This window comes from Convolutriloba macropyga, chromosome 1 (assembly GCF_964194025.1).
Source record: "Convolutriloba macropyga chromosome 1, txConMacr16.3, whole genome shotgun sequence".
Taxonomy (NCBI): Eukaryota; Metazoa; Xenacoelomorpha; order Acoela; family Convolutidae; genus Convolutriloba; species Convolutriloba macropyga.
Genome location: NC_134468.1, coordinates 80,599,388 through 80,615,305, shown reverse-complemented (window position 1 = coordinate 80,615,305; position 15,918 = coordinate 80,599,388). Strand labels below are relative to the sequence as shown.

At 34.9% G+C, this 15,918-nt stretch overlaps 1 protein-coding gene across 1 annotated transcript in view; it reads right to left on the bottom strand.

Moving 5' to 3' along the window:
* LOC142351505 (3'-5' RNA helicase YTHDC2-like) overlaps positions 1–15,316 on the bottom strand; it is a 31,466-nt gene extending 16,150 nt beyond the window's left edge. The window contains exons 1-5 of the mRNA XM_075403603.1: positions 15,284–15,316; positions 14,857–15,003; positions 8,086–8,331; positions 4,476–4,601; positions 1,675–1,907 (exon numbers count right to left, since the gene is read on the bottom strand). Of these exons, the coding sequence (XP_075259718.1) occupies positions 1,675–1,907; positions 4,476–4,601; positions 8,086–8,331; positions 14,857–15,003; positions 15,284–15,316 (785 nt within the window). The remainder of the gene's footprint in view (positions 1–1,674; positions 1,908–4,475; positions 4,602–8,085; positions 8,332–14,856; positions 15,004–15,283) is intronic.
* Positions 15,317–15,918: the final 602 nt, after the last annotated feature.

Below are 15,918 nucleotides of genomic sequence, written 5' to 3'. Positions count from 1 at the left end.
CAGCTGTACGCCATACTTAAGGCGGAAATTAGCTGAAGACGGAATTTTTAGAAATTTCATTATCATAAAAATTCTAACAGGGGAAAGCTCAAACAATGGCCGTCAATTCTCAGATAAATCTCAAAATAATTTGGAATGAAATTAATCCAAAGTGAAGTTCATCAAAATTATTCAGGAAGAAACGAATTATACTGGAAAAAAATTGTTAACCTGCCTTAAAAATCAAAAACTATAGGGATTTTGTTCATAAGTAGAGATTTGTTTTTAAAGAAAAATCGTAAGGTTGAGAAATTGTCGTTTCGTGTCAGTTCGGTTCCTTCCACAGTTTTTCTCATGTCTCAAAGTCACTCTAAGTTTCTGATAATTTGAATTATTATTAGACCAAAGCTAACTTTTTTCAAAATCCACTGTTTTTTTTTCGAATAAATGTGAGATCTATAAAAAAAATGCTCAAAAATTATTACCACCGACCATTTTCTCAATATCAATTCCACCTTAAAATAGCAGGAAAATGTAATTTGGTATTGACCACAAACAAGCATACCAAAATTGACTAATACCAGATATATTGCTCTCGTACGTTAGGCGAAGCTCGATTCCACTGTAGCTTTCTATATCCTGAAGGGGCATTGACTGTAACCTACTTTCACCGGAATGGAGACAAGAAAAAAATGCTGACCAATTTTGTTTGAACTTCTTTAGTAAAGCACTGCCAATTGAGTTCAGCTGCTTAAAATTGTGAATTAGTGCGATTAGATGAGCAATGAATTTTGAGAAGATAGAAACGGCGATAGATTCTATAGAAAAGTCCAAAAGCCATATATCCTAGAAAAAAATATTTCTGAGAAAACAACTTTATACTCAAATATCAAAATGCCCATAAGTAATATATCTTCCATCAGTTCCCGATAAACGCAATTACACAAAAAAGGGGTCGGCTAAAATTCGCAAAACAGTTTAAAACCTTTAAACTAGAAAAAATTCCACACTGCAATTCTTGTTTTTCAAATTGACCCCAAGAAAACAATTGATTGAAAAAGACAATTCTCCAATACTGCACGTGGAATAAAAAACGATAAAAAACAAATACTCGTCTCCGGTACTAACTGTAGCAGCAACTACTCTTCTTCGAGTTGCAAAAAGACACAAACGACAATTGATTTGAAATTCACTTACGAGCAGGTAGTAAAAAAAAATTAGGTGTCTATCGTAGATTGAATTTTAATTTCGCAGCGATAAAATTCTTGAGTTCACAAAATTTTTGAGATTATGTGAGAACAAAAAGCTTCTATGAAAAAAAGAAGTCGGACGAACCGCTCTGGAACGACAGGGGCTCGTTTCTATTTAGCCTGCAGACGGAGGATGGGGTGTGTCAAAGGTTTTTCGACTCCTAAACGATATGGATCTTTTCCGTTTGTGCCCCCCCAGTACGTTATGCACCCTCCAGTAATAGAGCACGTATCATTACATAGTAAACCATTATACAAAAATATGGCAGTGTCTGGGGGTGTAAATAATATGCACCCACTAAGCTGGGGGGGGGGGGGGGGGGGGGCACAAACAGAAAAGATCCAAGGATTTAGAAAATTACATGGTGCTAAAGTGCTACATGTAGTTGTAATTAAACATTAAAGAAACTGATGAGTAAAAGAACTTGATAATCTCTTATCTTACGTTTTCAATATTTCTGGCAAGTAGACATGTTTGGTGCTTTCTGATGATTCCAACAAGTTATCCTGCTGAATACAAATGACAGCTGAGTCGTGGAAGAAGTCTTTGAACTCATCCATATTTGGGTAGCAGGAGTTTGAAAGGAGAACCAGCTTTAGGTTCGGGTGCCTCTTCAATGAGTGTTTGAGGGCAAGCAAGAGAAAGTCGCCCAAGATCTTACGCTCATGTACGTCATCCTGGAAGAAAAATTCGCCAAATCGCTCAGAGAAACACGATGACATAATTTCCATGTACAGATAAAATTCGCTTCATTAAAAATTCTTATGCATTAGAGCTTTCCCTGGGACATTGATCCGTTCCAGATGTTTCTAATTGAAAGTACTGCAAATGAAAGTCACGCAAGATTTTCTTAGTTTTCAAAAAAAAACGCAATATTAGGGGACATTAAGCACCCAAGCAAAATCGGAAAAGTTTATGTACATTCAAAGCTCAGATTTTGTGTTTTATTTATTCTCTTATATCCTGATAACCAAAACTTTGGTTTGTTGGCTACAAAAAAAGAATAAGTTCGGAAAAACAAAGTGAAAACTACGGAAAACATCAAGAAATCCAAACGATATTGCCAGATTAAAATACTAATTCCGATAGCTAGCGTTTTGGATAGAAGCAAAAAACAATGATAAAAGAAAAAAGAGAAAAAAATTGCTAGAAAAATTAAAGTCGACGCATTAAAAAAAACAGAAAATACATGAAAAATTATCCATTAAAAAATAAAATGAGACTGAGGCACGAAATCACATTTTGAAACATCTTCAATATTAACCATATCTCGGGTTGAGGTGCCATCCGGAAGTGACCTCTAATCAGACCATGTCAGACAAAAGTAAACTCTGATCATACCATCCTAGACCAAAGTGTCCACTGATCTGACTGAAGTGGGCACGGAATTGTCTCTGATCAGACCTTGCCAGACGGAAATTACCTCTGATCAGACCATTGTCCAGATAATTGTGCGCACAAAGTTACTTCTGATCAGACTATTATGCGCTCCAAGTCACTCCTGATCAGACTATTGAGCGCTCGAAATCGCCTATGATCAGACTCAATTGCGCTCGAATTAGTGTGATCAGTGAATGGTTTTCACTATGAAGGAATATCTTTAAATTTGCAATAATATATTCATTTCAGGAAAAGCTAATTCTAAAAGGATTGCCAATGAAAAGAAAACTCAACTGTTGAGAAAAAATTACTTAGTATACAATTAGTGCATATTTGTGACTCAATGGATGAACTTAGACAGCTTACCATAAAAAACGTCGAGTTAATCAAAATTTCCTTTTAAGGAGACCAGCATTTGCTATCAGCTGGAGCCCTTTGGTTCTGATGAGAGCAATCAGACTCTAGATAAGTCTCCAATCAGAATGCTACTTTTTTGTTGCCGCTTGGCAGAGCCAACATCTCTCACTAAAAAAATACAAAAAAATCGAAAAAGAAAAATGCGCTTGAAATGGTCTCTGATCAGATCCAATTTCGCTCGAAATCTTCTCTGATCAGACTAATGTGCGATTAAATCCACCTTTGATCAGACCATCCCAGATGAAAATGACCTCTGATCAGACTATTACCATGCGGAAGTGACCTCTGATCCGGCCATCCCCAGACCGAAGTGACCTCTGATCATACTATTGTGTGCTCAAACCAAATCCCAGACCCTGTAGTTTTGGTCTGGAAACACACCGTGTCTGATCAGAGGTCACTCCCGTCTGGCGCCTCAACCTGGGATAGGATGTCTCAGAAACACACAGAGACAATTTTCACTTACGGAAATCTAAAATGCACAAAACAGTTTCAAGATGACTGCTCTAAAATTGAGATTTCATTTAAAACTTCAATTGTTAACATTGAAAACAATCAAGAAACTGCGCTATAAACAGACCGCAATAATCTTATATATTTTTAAAAAATAATAGACAGTAACAAATCTTTCTGAACCAAAATTTCCTGTCATATTTATCATTCAACTGCCGTGCATGGACCTCATCTTGTTGCGGCTAAAGAGACCCAAAACGACGACTTTCAAAGGCCAGCAGAAAAGAAAATAGCCAACAGATTGCCGAAATAGCTGCCTAACAGACTTGCATGCTATAAAATTTAGATAGCAACAGATCAGAGAATTGAGTTTATGCAGTTAATGATACCATCTATGATAACTACTTTAAGAAACCCCGCAAAAGTTTTCAACCCAGCACAGTTTTTAACCCTAGAACCCTTGACCTCTCTCTACGTATCACTAATTTTGAAATTAATCTAAAACCTCATCGGCCGAATACTAAGTGTACCCAATAATCGAAATTCAATTGAAATGATTGTATTTTAATGATTTAATGATTTGAATCGGTGTGAAATAATAGATAGTGAAACTAATGGTCGTGAAAATGTCGTGAAAATGGTCAAACGATTTATTTATCACTGCCCGATTTTAAACAAATTGAAGGCATTGAGGCGTGGTGGAAAAGAAGGTGGATCGTAAAAATATATGTCAAAAATATACCACATAAAAAAGCTGCAAAAATCAGTTGTCGTATAAGCAGCAGAAGTGGAATCATAAAAGCATGCATTCATACATGCCCTCATATTGCCCATCAGTGCTTTGATCAACTACCACTGCATCATTAAAAAGTTAATAGTCTGGCAAACGGTTGTTCGGTCAAAAATATGCTTTGCAGAGAACAGTAAAAACAACAGTTCATGTCAGGTATTTTTAAAGCTTAAAATTAGAAAACCAAAGTTTGATCAAAACTCACCACAATGACGTGAGTGATGAACGCGAGAAAGTTTGGGTCTCTGAGGGTCCTGAGCAGTACATCTGTCGTACAGTAGGTCAAAGCAGAGTCAACTGACACTTTGCTTTGCGGTTCCGGTTTGTTCGACTGAAAGAGGCAATCAGCATGAAATTTTGGGTCGATTCTGTTTAGTAAATAAAACATTATGTCAAATTTTTGAGGTGATACTTATCCGGTGAAGCCTTGAACAAGATATTTGAATAGTGCTGTGGGCACAATGAAAATGATGTTCTGAATTCTGCTCAAGGTTTCCAATTCAAAACAATTCACTATTCACATCTTTTCCGTTTGTGCCCGTACGATTTGCCCCCCCCCCCCCCCCCCCCCGTTACAGAGCGCGTGTCATTACATAGTAAACCACTATGTAAAAATATTGCACGTGCTGCTGGGGAGCGCAAATAATATGCACTCACTAAGCTGGGGGGGGGGGGGGGGGCACAAACGGAAAAGATCCCATTATTCTTAGCTGAATATTTTGTGAACAAACATAGAGGCAGGCACGGTAATGTGCCATAAGGTTCCGATTGCACATAAGGTTCCGACCCCGCTCATCCACAATTTTGGCAATTGTCTACCAAATGAGGAACAGATAGAAAACTCCAAAAATTCAGGTATTTAAAAAAATGGTGTATGAACGAAAAGATAGCCTCCAAAGCAAATAACTCAGCGGAGTAAAAATGAGATATGCCAATATTAAGAAAGTGAGTCAAGACGAACAGCAAAATCAAACAACAACAACAAACATTAATTATATTAAAAAAATTCATGTCCGTTTTAAAAAACAAAACTCAATAACAAAGTCAAAACAAGGTCAGACAAAGCTGAAAATAAACAAAATAACTTGTAATTTACCAGAAAAGATATGGGACCAGTCTATAATAAAGCTTGGTAACAATTAGACAATAAAGAACAAAATCAGTAAATTTGAAAAAATCGTTTATTTTATATTTAAAAACAATTAAATTCAACGTAAGAAAAACCATTAGAAATCAACTAAAATATCCCAAAGGTTAAGGATCACCAAGGTCTTTCTAAAAATGAGAATTAAGAACGGTCGGAATTCAATTTCTATGCGGTTACAAAAAGAACAACAAATAGACAACAAACAAAAAATCAGTTAAATATTGCCAGAAAACGCTTTTGAAGACCCAAAGCCATACCTTGGCCCTCAAAATGTGTTCAATTGCACCTGTTTCGAATACCGATAATGTTTTATTAATGAAACCAGATAACAAAATAAAAAAAAAGAAAAAGGCAAAATTAAGTAAAACTTTATCGAAAAAAATTATTTCCAAAGATATGAAAGCCATTAATTACAAAATGAAATAATTAAATATATTCGTTTATTCTTCCAAAGGAAGACCCTTAGACCTGAAATTGTCCCGAATATATCTTGAGTCTAAAAAAGAACGTAAAATATGACAAAAAACAAAAATTAGTTAACTTTTTTTGTGAAAAACCCGTGTTAAGTCATAACGAATTCATTAAAAACAATAGATATTGTGACGACAATCCCTTTGCCAGCTTCTTTTGACAACAATATTGTCATATTTGGCCTGTAATTAATGAAACTAGGTAATAAACAGACAATAAAAGTAGCAAAATTGCGAAATTAAAAAGTGCTTTTTATATTTTGGATCATTGTTTTCAAAGTCATGAGAGCCATCAGCTATCTACTAATATCAGAATTTCGGCCCATATACTCTTCCAAGAAAAGCCAATGAAACCGTGTCATTGTACAAGAAATTTAATACGACTAAAAACAACAAAGTAAAAACGACAGTTAAAGACAAAAAAAAAACTCAATTAAATTATTAGAGAATGTATTGTCGAAGCCGTTAAAACCAGATTTTAATATTATCGATTGAGCCTTACTTTGAAAGCCAATAATGTGATATATGAACTGACAATAACGTGATAATGTGACAAAACCAGAAAACGTGAAAAATGGGCAAATAATGGAAAATAAAAAAATGTGAAATCTAGTATTATCAAAGCCAGGAAACCATAACTTGAGTTGTAAGACCACAATAAAGATTGAATTTGAATTCAGTAGAAAGAAGAATAATTCTTTCATTGCTGACACTAAGCTACAAACCGACCAAATTAAAAAAAAATAGAGGCAAAGTTCAATAAGCCATTATTTATTTAAAAATCAAATTTTCTTAAAAGACAAAACGACCACAAGCTTTCAAGTAATAAACTCGATACAATAACGTGGAGCTCATTAGGAAGCGAATAGGACCTATCACTAGTGAGCTTCAATTTGAAATGTTCTGTTATTTAATTAATATATAAAAAAGATCGAATTTTGTTTTATAAAAAAGACCGACTGATTACAATCCGAATTATTTGTGAATTGTAACTATCCAAAATTGGTCCAAAACCAGCTCTGCTAATGCTGTTCGTCCATTAAAATCACCTAATTTTTCGAACGTTATAGATATAGATATTTTGTTAGTTAGAAAACCAAAAATAAATGCTGCGTTTTTGATAATCAACGAATAAAGTTAGCAAAAAACGGCAAAGTTTTAGTTATGGAGCACTCGCAACGGACGTTGAAGTAGAAATAGCCCCCTTGTGAGTCTGCAAAAATTGTGCTAGTGATGTTCGGGTGTGTAATTCCTGCAAATTTAATCGAAGTGGAATAATGGAACTTAATTCGTGCTGTTTTTCATGAAAAAGTCTGAATTTTGAAATATTTAGCCAGAATTTTTGATTAAATTAAACAAAAATAGCGGACAATTTTGTTTTTCATTGAAAATAAAATCAACAACACTTTCCTAAAAAATTAACAAATATTAGCGAAATTTTAGTAAAAAAAATTCGGAAAATGTGAATAAAATCAACGGAATTCACTCTATTTTCTCAAAAGTTTAAACCTCGATAACTCCCTGTAAAAAACGAAAATCAAAAAAATCTTTTTAATTCCATATTCTACGTTGGACAAGCTTTCTTTTGATACTAGTCTCAACTCTACGATGAATATATCGATCGGCCAAAATTGTCTGAAAAAAAACCCATTTGAGTATATAGTTCCTGCTTGAACCTGTTTGAACAGGTATCAGATTGCGTCGTATGATAACAAGTTGCTAAAATCATCCGCTGAAAATAGCTTCCATAACTATGCAAAAATTTACAGGAACAAGGTCAGAGGATTGTTCGTGAACGACACTTGATATTCAATAAACAATCTCGAACCGAAAAAAGAGTAACTCTTGAAAAATCTTTCATGAACTCTGCAAAGTATTCGCCAGACGATATGGCGTCTTTTTCCTGTAAGATTCTTGCAAAAATAACTTTTATACATTGAGGAAAAATAATAGGACGAGTACTAAGAATATTAAAAGAATTGCAAAATTTTAAATTTTTAAATCAAAATCTTTTCAAAAATTCCCATAAAAGTTAGTTCGGAGAGTAAGCTGCAATCGCTGTAGTGCTCTTAGTATCAAAATGATCCGAAAGGTGATAGACCAAGGGTTTTTCCTAATTATGTACCAATTTGAGGCTTTAGAGATAAGGGAGAGCTATATTCCGAAAACAGTAGGTCAACTTAATCGCAATTCCATACTTGGTATCCGACGGTTCCTGCATTTCGCCCATTTGCATAATCTTTCGGTGATGTTTGTTGAATTCCCCCAGTTGTTCCCACTCCACCCATACCTCTTCCGACAAAGCCACCGTTCCCATTAGACAATCCTCTCAACTGTGGCTCTGACTGAAATTGGGAACTGTGCTGTTGCTGTTGTTGACCATCTATCTTGTTGATTGAGGCGCTGAGGCCACCGTTGCCACTACCACTCACGCCAATTGAGGACTTAAATTCAAAAAAAGGCATTATACTTTGTTTGATCTGTGTCAGTAGAATTTTACACATTGAGGAAAGTCCATGTCATAAATATCGCGTGCTGTCTTGAAGAAAAATTCGTACACTGCTGTGGGTATGCTAAATGTTTTCCAAGTTTTCGATTTCAAAAAAAACTAACGTTTTCAACCAAGCGTTTCCAAATAACAACTTATTATAACTTAAATCACCCAACATAGCCGGCAGATTGCCGAAAAATAGCCGCCGTTGACGCGCTAGACAAACATTGGGATTGAAACAGATAATAAAAAAAGAAGAGATGAAAATTGACAAAATTTTTTCCTAAGTTACAAAAATTGTTCTAATTCAGTGTGCAGTTTCAGTTAGATTCAAAACCGATACTCACTTCAGCTTCTAAACTGAAGAGTATTAAGCTTAATAATAATATCAACTAGCAATCCTCTAATGAACTTCGATAAATTAATGCACTACGACATAATGACCGGGCTTTATCGGTTTATCCTGTTTCTTTTAATTTTGCTCTTCTGACATTGACCGAATTCACTACATTGCGTAATTCAATGCGTGAAAGAAATAAGAATCCATTCAGTTGAAACAGTAAGTGAGGTAAGTCAGAAGTCAAACCTGAAAATCGAGACTTATGTAAAACGAAAAACGTGATCAAAAGGTAAAGCGAATTTAAAAGGAGAGCGCCTAAATAATAGCTGTTTGAGAGGCTGACGGCGGCTCTTAATTATAAATAACTTAAACTATTTTGAAATAGTATGCAATTAAACAAGGTCCAAATATTGAAAATTTTAACCAGTCAGATTTTCGGATGAAGAATTTCATTACACCGGAGAGATTCATACCATCTTCGACAAATTTGTCTTCAGTGTTTTGTCAGATGCAGGTCTTCCCAGTAATTCTACAAATAACTACCTCAATCCAAAAACATCTGGCAGATTGCAGGAAAATAACCGCCGTTGACGCGCTTGATGCACATCGGGATTGAAAGAGAAAAAGAAGAAAAGAAGTTTTTTTCTATTTTTTTCAGCGTCAAAAAATGTTCAAATTCGGGTGCAGTTTCGGTTGGATTCTAAATTTATCCATAACTCAGAATCTAAACAGAAAGCTAATAAGCTTAATACCAACGTCAGCTAGCAAATGAACTTTGATAACCTAATTCTCAATGACTTAATAACAGGGCTTTATCGGTTTATCCCGTTGTTTTTAATTTTGCTCTTTTGACATTGACTGTATTCACTACATTGCGTAATTCAATGCGTGAAAGAAAATAGAATCCATTCAGTTGAAACAGCGAGTGAGGTAAAATAGAAGTCAAAAATGAAAATCGACTTATGTAAAACGAAAAACGTGATCAAAAGGTAAAGCGAATTAAAAAAACATAGCAGGACAAGTCCTGACGTACAATTCAAAGAATTTTCATTGACTAAACAGAAAACTAGACCTAGAACGGACAATGATTGAATTATGAAAAACATTTAAAAAATCCGATCCAAAAAATCGAAAAAAATACCAGTAAAAATCAAAGTGAAATTGCCGCATGTGAAAAAAAAAACCACAGCGAGAAAGCGAATTTTTGCTCAAACACCGTTTTCTCAATCTACTTTAAATTTAGAGCGAAAAAATTTCACGCCGCAAAACCATTCGCTTTTTCGCTCCACTTCCTGTTTCGGCGTGACCAAAATCACTACTCCAATTTGATTTCAAAAATCATGAAAATGTGTGAACAGTTCTTAAAAAAAAGACAGCGCCCCAATACAATTCAAATTCTTTGAATTGTAAAAAGGAGAGCAAATAAATAAAAAAAAGTTTTTTTAGACCAAAATGCAACACCCAAGTGAAACTAAATAGCTGGGCGAAGATATTTACAAGCCGATTTTATGACTGATAGCTTTCTCTTCTTTTGCCCATTCATTAGTACATAATCTAAAATCACGTCCAAAGGAATTCTAGAGAGAAATTCGAGCTCAATTATATAACTAGCGTCGGGTGAATTGCTCTCAAACGACCGGGGGGTTGGGTTCAAGCGATGGAGATATGGTTTCAAAGGCTAGATGAGAGGGGGGTTCAAATCAACAGGCGGAGGACGGTGAACAATGGGAGTGTTGAGGGGGAGCGGGGGTTAATGCGGGAGCTGATGGCGGGGGTCTGAGCGCATTCTTAGAGTTAAGTAAGTCTTAGGGATCTAAGAGAACTTAATGCCCTCCGAGCGCTACTTCTTTAGCCCGTTTTGAGCCTGAAAAGTCAAATGGGTCGGAAAAAATACGGTCACACAAAAAAAAATGTATCAAAAAAGACCAAAGGACTAATATAATTTCTGCAAAGTTCGTTTGAAAGCAATTAAACAGATACTTCATTAGTATACAATTAAATAAAGACAGAACAGCAAGTTTCCTAATTTCAAATGCTGGAGTCAAGCAACAAGCTGGTGTTCCGCATGGTAACCTTTTAAGATCTCTACTTTTTCTTCTATTGCCAAATCAATCCGCTCTTTGAGAAAGTGGACTCCATCAGATGCAAATATCAATTCAAAGTTGACGATCCTCAATTTTCTAAGGAATGCGTAGGGAAATTTTCAGCACCTATCGTAGAAGCTCTGCAACACGTGGAAATTTATTTGAAAGCTCAATTTGAAGTTTCAGTAGAAGACGCAACTAACAACGTCAGAATTTGACAACAATTTTTGAAACAAATTTCGCACCATTTTGAGTTATTCTGGACAAAGAAATCACTGCTGCTAGGAAAGCTGCTTTGATTACTTTGGCAACTTTTGTCTTGCTGATGGTTTCGTGAAAAAAGCTCAACAATCTGTTTGTCAGATGCTATATTTTGTCCACTAATCATCAGTGTAATGCTTTTCATCTGGGTTAACTCTACACTAGATTGGAAATTTCAGAATTCAAAAAATTAGCTAGCACGATTAGAGTTTGGTAAACCTAAAAGAACTGCTACAACAGCGCTGGTTGCCAAATAAAAACCGAGCCCAGTTCAAAGCGGGCTGCCTGAAAGTGGAAAATAGAAACATACCCGGCAGATTGCCGGAAAATAGCCGCCGCTGATTCCAATAAGCATGATTGGGATTGAACGAATAGAATATATTGAAAAAAAAAGATTTTTGTACAAAAATATTTTTTAAGTCCGATTTATTTTGATGGCATTTCGTAGTTGAGCATACTTCTGTTTCTTAGAGAGAGGCTACAGGGGCTACTATCAACACCAATAAGCATTAGAGGTGGTATCTAAGAATTATAGGAACGACGTTCAAATAGCGGGCATCTAAAATTGGGCTTTATGGGTTTATCCCGTTTCTATTTCTGACTTCAATTTTTGTATACCGACTCTGTTCATTTTGAATTGCTTTGCTTATCAACTGATGTACAAATTCAATTTTAGAAGAATGAGAGAAGAGAGAAACTAGCCTAGAGAAGTCAAAAAGATTTCACGCCAAATGTCGAAAAAGCGGCAAAATGGTAAAGCGAAAAAAAGTTTGACGAAGTAAAAAAACATAGCAGGACAAGTCCTGACGTACAATTCAAAGAATTTTCATTGACTAAACAGAAAAACTAGACCTAGAATGGACTATGAGTGAATTGAGAAATCCATTTTTAAAAAATCAGATCAAAAAATAAGAAAAAAAAACAAAAATCAATGTCAAAATGCCGCATGTGAACAAAAGAACCACTAGCGAGAAATGAAAATTTAATTCAAACAAAAAACTAGGCCTAGAATGAGCTGTGAATGGATTGGGAAAACCATTTAGAAAAAAATTCCATCCAAAAAATCGAAAAAACAGTAAAAATCAGAGTGAAATTGCCGCATGTGAACAAAAAACCACTACCGAGAAATCGAATTTTTGTTCAAACACCATTTTCGCACTCTACTTTAAAATTAGAGCGAAAAAAATTCACGCCGCAAAACCACTCGCTTTTTCGCTCCATTTCCTGTTTCGGCGTGACCAAAATCACTACTCCAATTTGACTTCAAAAATCATGAAAATGTGTGAACAGATCTTAAAAAAAAACATAGCAGGACAAGTTCTGACGTACAATTCAAAGAATTTTCATTGACTAAACAGCAAAACTAGACTAAGAGTGGACTATGAGTGAATTGAGAAAACCATTTTTAAAAAAAAACAGATCAAAAAATAAGAAAAAAAAAAACAGAAAATCAATGTCAGAATGCCGCATGTGAACAATTAAACAACTAGCGAGGAATGAAAATTCAATTCAAAAAAAAACTAGGCCTAGAATGAGCTGTGAATGGATTGGGAAAACCATTTGGAAAAAAATCCGATCCGAAAAAATCGAAAAAAAACAGTAAAAATCAGAGTGAAATTGCCGCATGTGAACAAAAAACCACTACCGAGAAAACGAATTTTTGTTCAAACACCATTTTCTCACTCTACTTTAAAATTAGAGCGAAAAAAATTCACGCCGCAAAACCATTCGCTTTTTCGCTCCATTTCCTGTTTCGGCGTGACCAAAATCACCACTCCAATTTGACTTCAAAAATCATGAAAATGTGTGAACAGATCTTAAAAAAAACATAGCAGGACAAGTCCTGACGTACAATTCAAAGATTTTTCATTGACTTAACAGAAAAACTAGACCTAGAATGGAAAACCATTTTAAAAAATCAGAACAAAAAAATAAGAAATAAACAGAAAATCAATGTCACAATGCCGAATGTGAACAAAAAAACCACTAGCGAGAAATGAAAATTTAATTCAACCAAAAAACTAGGCCTAGAATGAGCTGTGAATGGAATGGGAAAACCATTTAGAAAAAAATCTGATCCAAAAACTCGAAACAACAGTAAAAATCAGAGTGAAATTGCCGCATGTGAACAAAAAACCACTACCGAGAAACCGAACTTTTGTTCAAACACCGTTTCCTCACTCTACTTTAAAATTAGAGTGAAAAAAATTCACGCCGCAAAACCACTCGCTTTTTCGCTCCATTTCCTGTTTCGGCGTGACCAAAATCACCACTCCAATTTGACTTCAAAAATCATGAAAATGTGTGAACAGATCTTAAAAAAAACATAGCAGGACAAGTCCTGACGTACAATTCAAAGATTTTTCATTGACTTAACAGAAAAACTAGACCTAGAATGGAAAACCATTTTAAAAAATCAGAACAAAAAAATAAGAAATAAACAGAAAATCAATGTCACAATGCCGAATGTGAACAAAAAAACCACTAGCGAGAAATGAAAATTTAATTCAACCAAAAAACTAGGCCTAGAATGAGCTGTGAATGGAATGGGAAAACCATTTAGAAAAAAATCTGATCAAAAAACTCGAAACAACAGTAAAAATCAGAGTGAAATTGCCGCATGTGAACAAAAAACCACTACCGAGAAACCGAACTTTTGTTCAAACACCGTTTCCTCACTCTACTTTAAAATTAGAGTGAAAAAAAATCACGCCGCAAAACCACTCGCGTTTTCGCTCCATTTCCTGTTTCGGCGTGACCAAAATCACTACTCCAATTTGACTTCAAAAATTATGAAAATGTGAGAACAGATCTTAAAAAAAAAGACAGCGCCCCAATACAATTCAAATTCTTTGAATTGTAAAAAAAAGACAGCGCCCCAATACAATTCAAATTCTTTGAATTGTAAAAAAGACAGCGCCCCAATACAATTCAAATTCTTTGAATTGTAAAAAAAAATACGAGCGCAATAATAGACGGCTGAGAAGATGAGGGCGGCTATTAAACAGAAGTTTCTATTTAAGTCTGTCTGAAGTCACTTTTTCATCTCCTTGTCGCACCTGCATATCCAATGCGGCGTCAAGTGTAGGGTATTTAGCGAAGGAGATCATATCTCAGAGACGTGCTTTTAGGTACAGAGGAAGCTCTCGTTGGAGGAACGTTCATGACTATCTCAGATATGAGCCAAACTACAAAGGTCAAAAGACGCTGAAATATCATTTTTCAGCTGCGCTCACCGCAAAGAATGCATTACAGATATTATAGAAAATGCCCCCGTCATCATCACCAACAACAGAATTATGCATTTTGCGGAATCATGTATTTCCATCGTTCGATTGAATCATAGAACTCTTTCTGCGAAGCTCCGTAAGTACAGCTCCATTTGCAATTAAAGAAGTTTTGCTACCTAAGAATACCTATGATAGTAAAAAAAACCACATAAAAATAATACTCAAAAATGCCTAATTCTAGTCAAATGCCTAATTCGTAAGGCGCCTCACTATTAAATGTTTTGAATAAGTGAATCATGACATAGCGACATAGCTTCAAGCCATCTGGACGATCAAATCAAGCAATCATAACTTTTAAGAATTTTTCTCAAAAAAATTTGTCATTTTTTGGCACAATATTTCAAAATAATAAAACTTTGCAATACTTTCAGCCCTTTTGTCATAATACTAATAGTTCAGCAGATCAAATATTTTCAGATGCTCAACAAATTTCTTGAAAATAATTTTGTATCATCCCAGCAACATCTATTTAACAGAGTTTTTTGAATAAATTTTCAACTAACATTTGATGGACTGTTGGATGAAGTGGCTCCTCTCTCGTAAGACACCCTCTCTGCTGACGAGATCACAGTCTGTCCCCTCGACTGACTCACCAGAATTGAACATCTGTCTTGTCTTTTGTGGAAGTCGTCCAGAATTATTTGCGGCACCTGTAAACATATTCAGCCCTGCTTCTTTTTTCATCCAAAAAAAGTAATCAAAAAAATTTAAACTAAACGCGTTTTAAAATAAAAAACTATAGACTTGCAATCTTGAATTATTCATTTAATTAGATGCTCACGTGTTGGGTGAAAACAGTTATTGACAAAATCGGATAATTTAAAAAAAAAGATAACTTAAAAAATGAAAAAATTCTGACAAGGGCTACGACACAAATATTCATGCCTAATCTCAAAGATCTCGGGTTTTAAATAAATGCAAAGCAATTACGCATCCTAGTAACGATTGCCTCCTGTGAGCCATTTCATGTTGTTAATGCGCAATCTTTCAGTGACATTCATTATTAATAGTTAAACAAATCTATATCTTTAAGAGATTTAAATATTTAAAAGGGTAAAACTGGTATAAAAAGCTGGTACTTTTCTCTGAAGTAATCAAAATAAGTTACAAGTTCGCGGCCACTCCGAGCAACACGGCGCTTTTTTCCAGCTCTATTGGATTGTATGTCTCGAATTTCTATTAAAAGGCAGCCTCGTAGAAAAGATTTAGCAGTAAACTATGAATGATATAAACCTGACACTGACTCCCTCGTTGACTCACCAAAAAGATAGGCACACGAAGGTTTCGCTTAACTGAAGCAGCAAAGAACTTTTCAGAAGCAAGAAAAAAGGTTTCCTTCAGTGATCTTTTAATAAAATTATTTACAAAACTTTTACAATTTCTCTACAAATAAGAAACAAAACATGGAATAATCGCATGTATGTGATGATACGTGTAACATTATACCCTAAATGTCTATGTGGAAAAAACATTGTTTTCCAAAACTGATGATAATTTTGGTGACAAGACAAAAATTGAATAACATTTAGATGGATTAAAATCTATGTTACAAGTTTGGACATAAT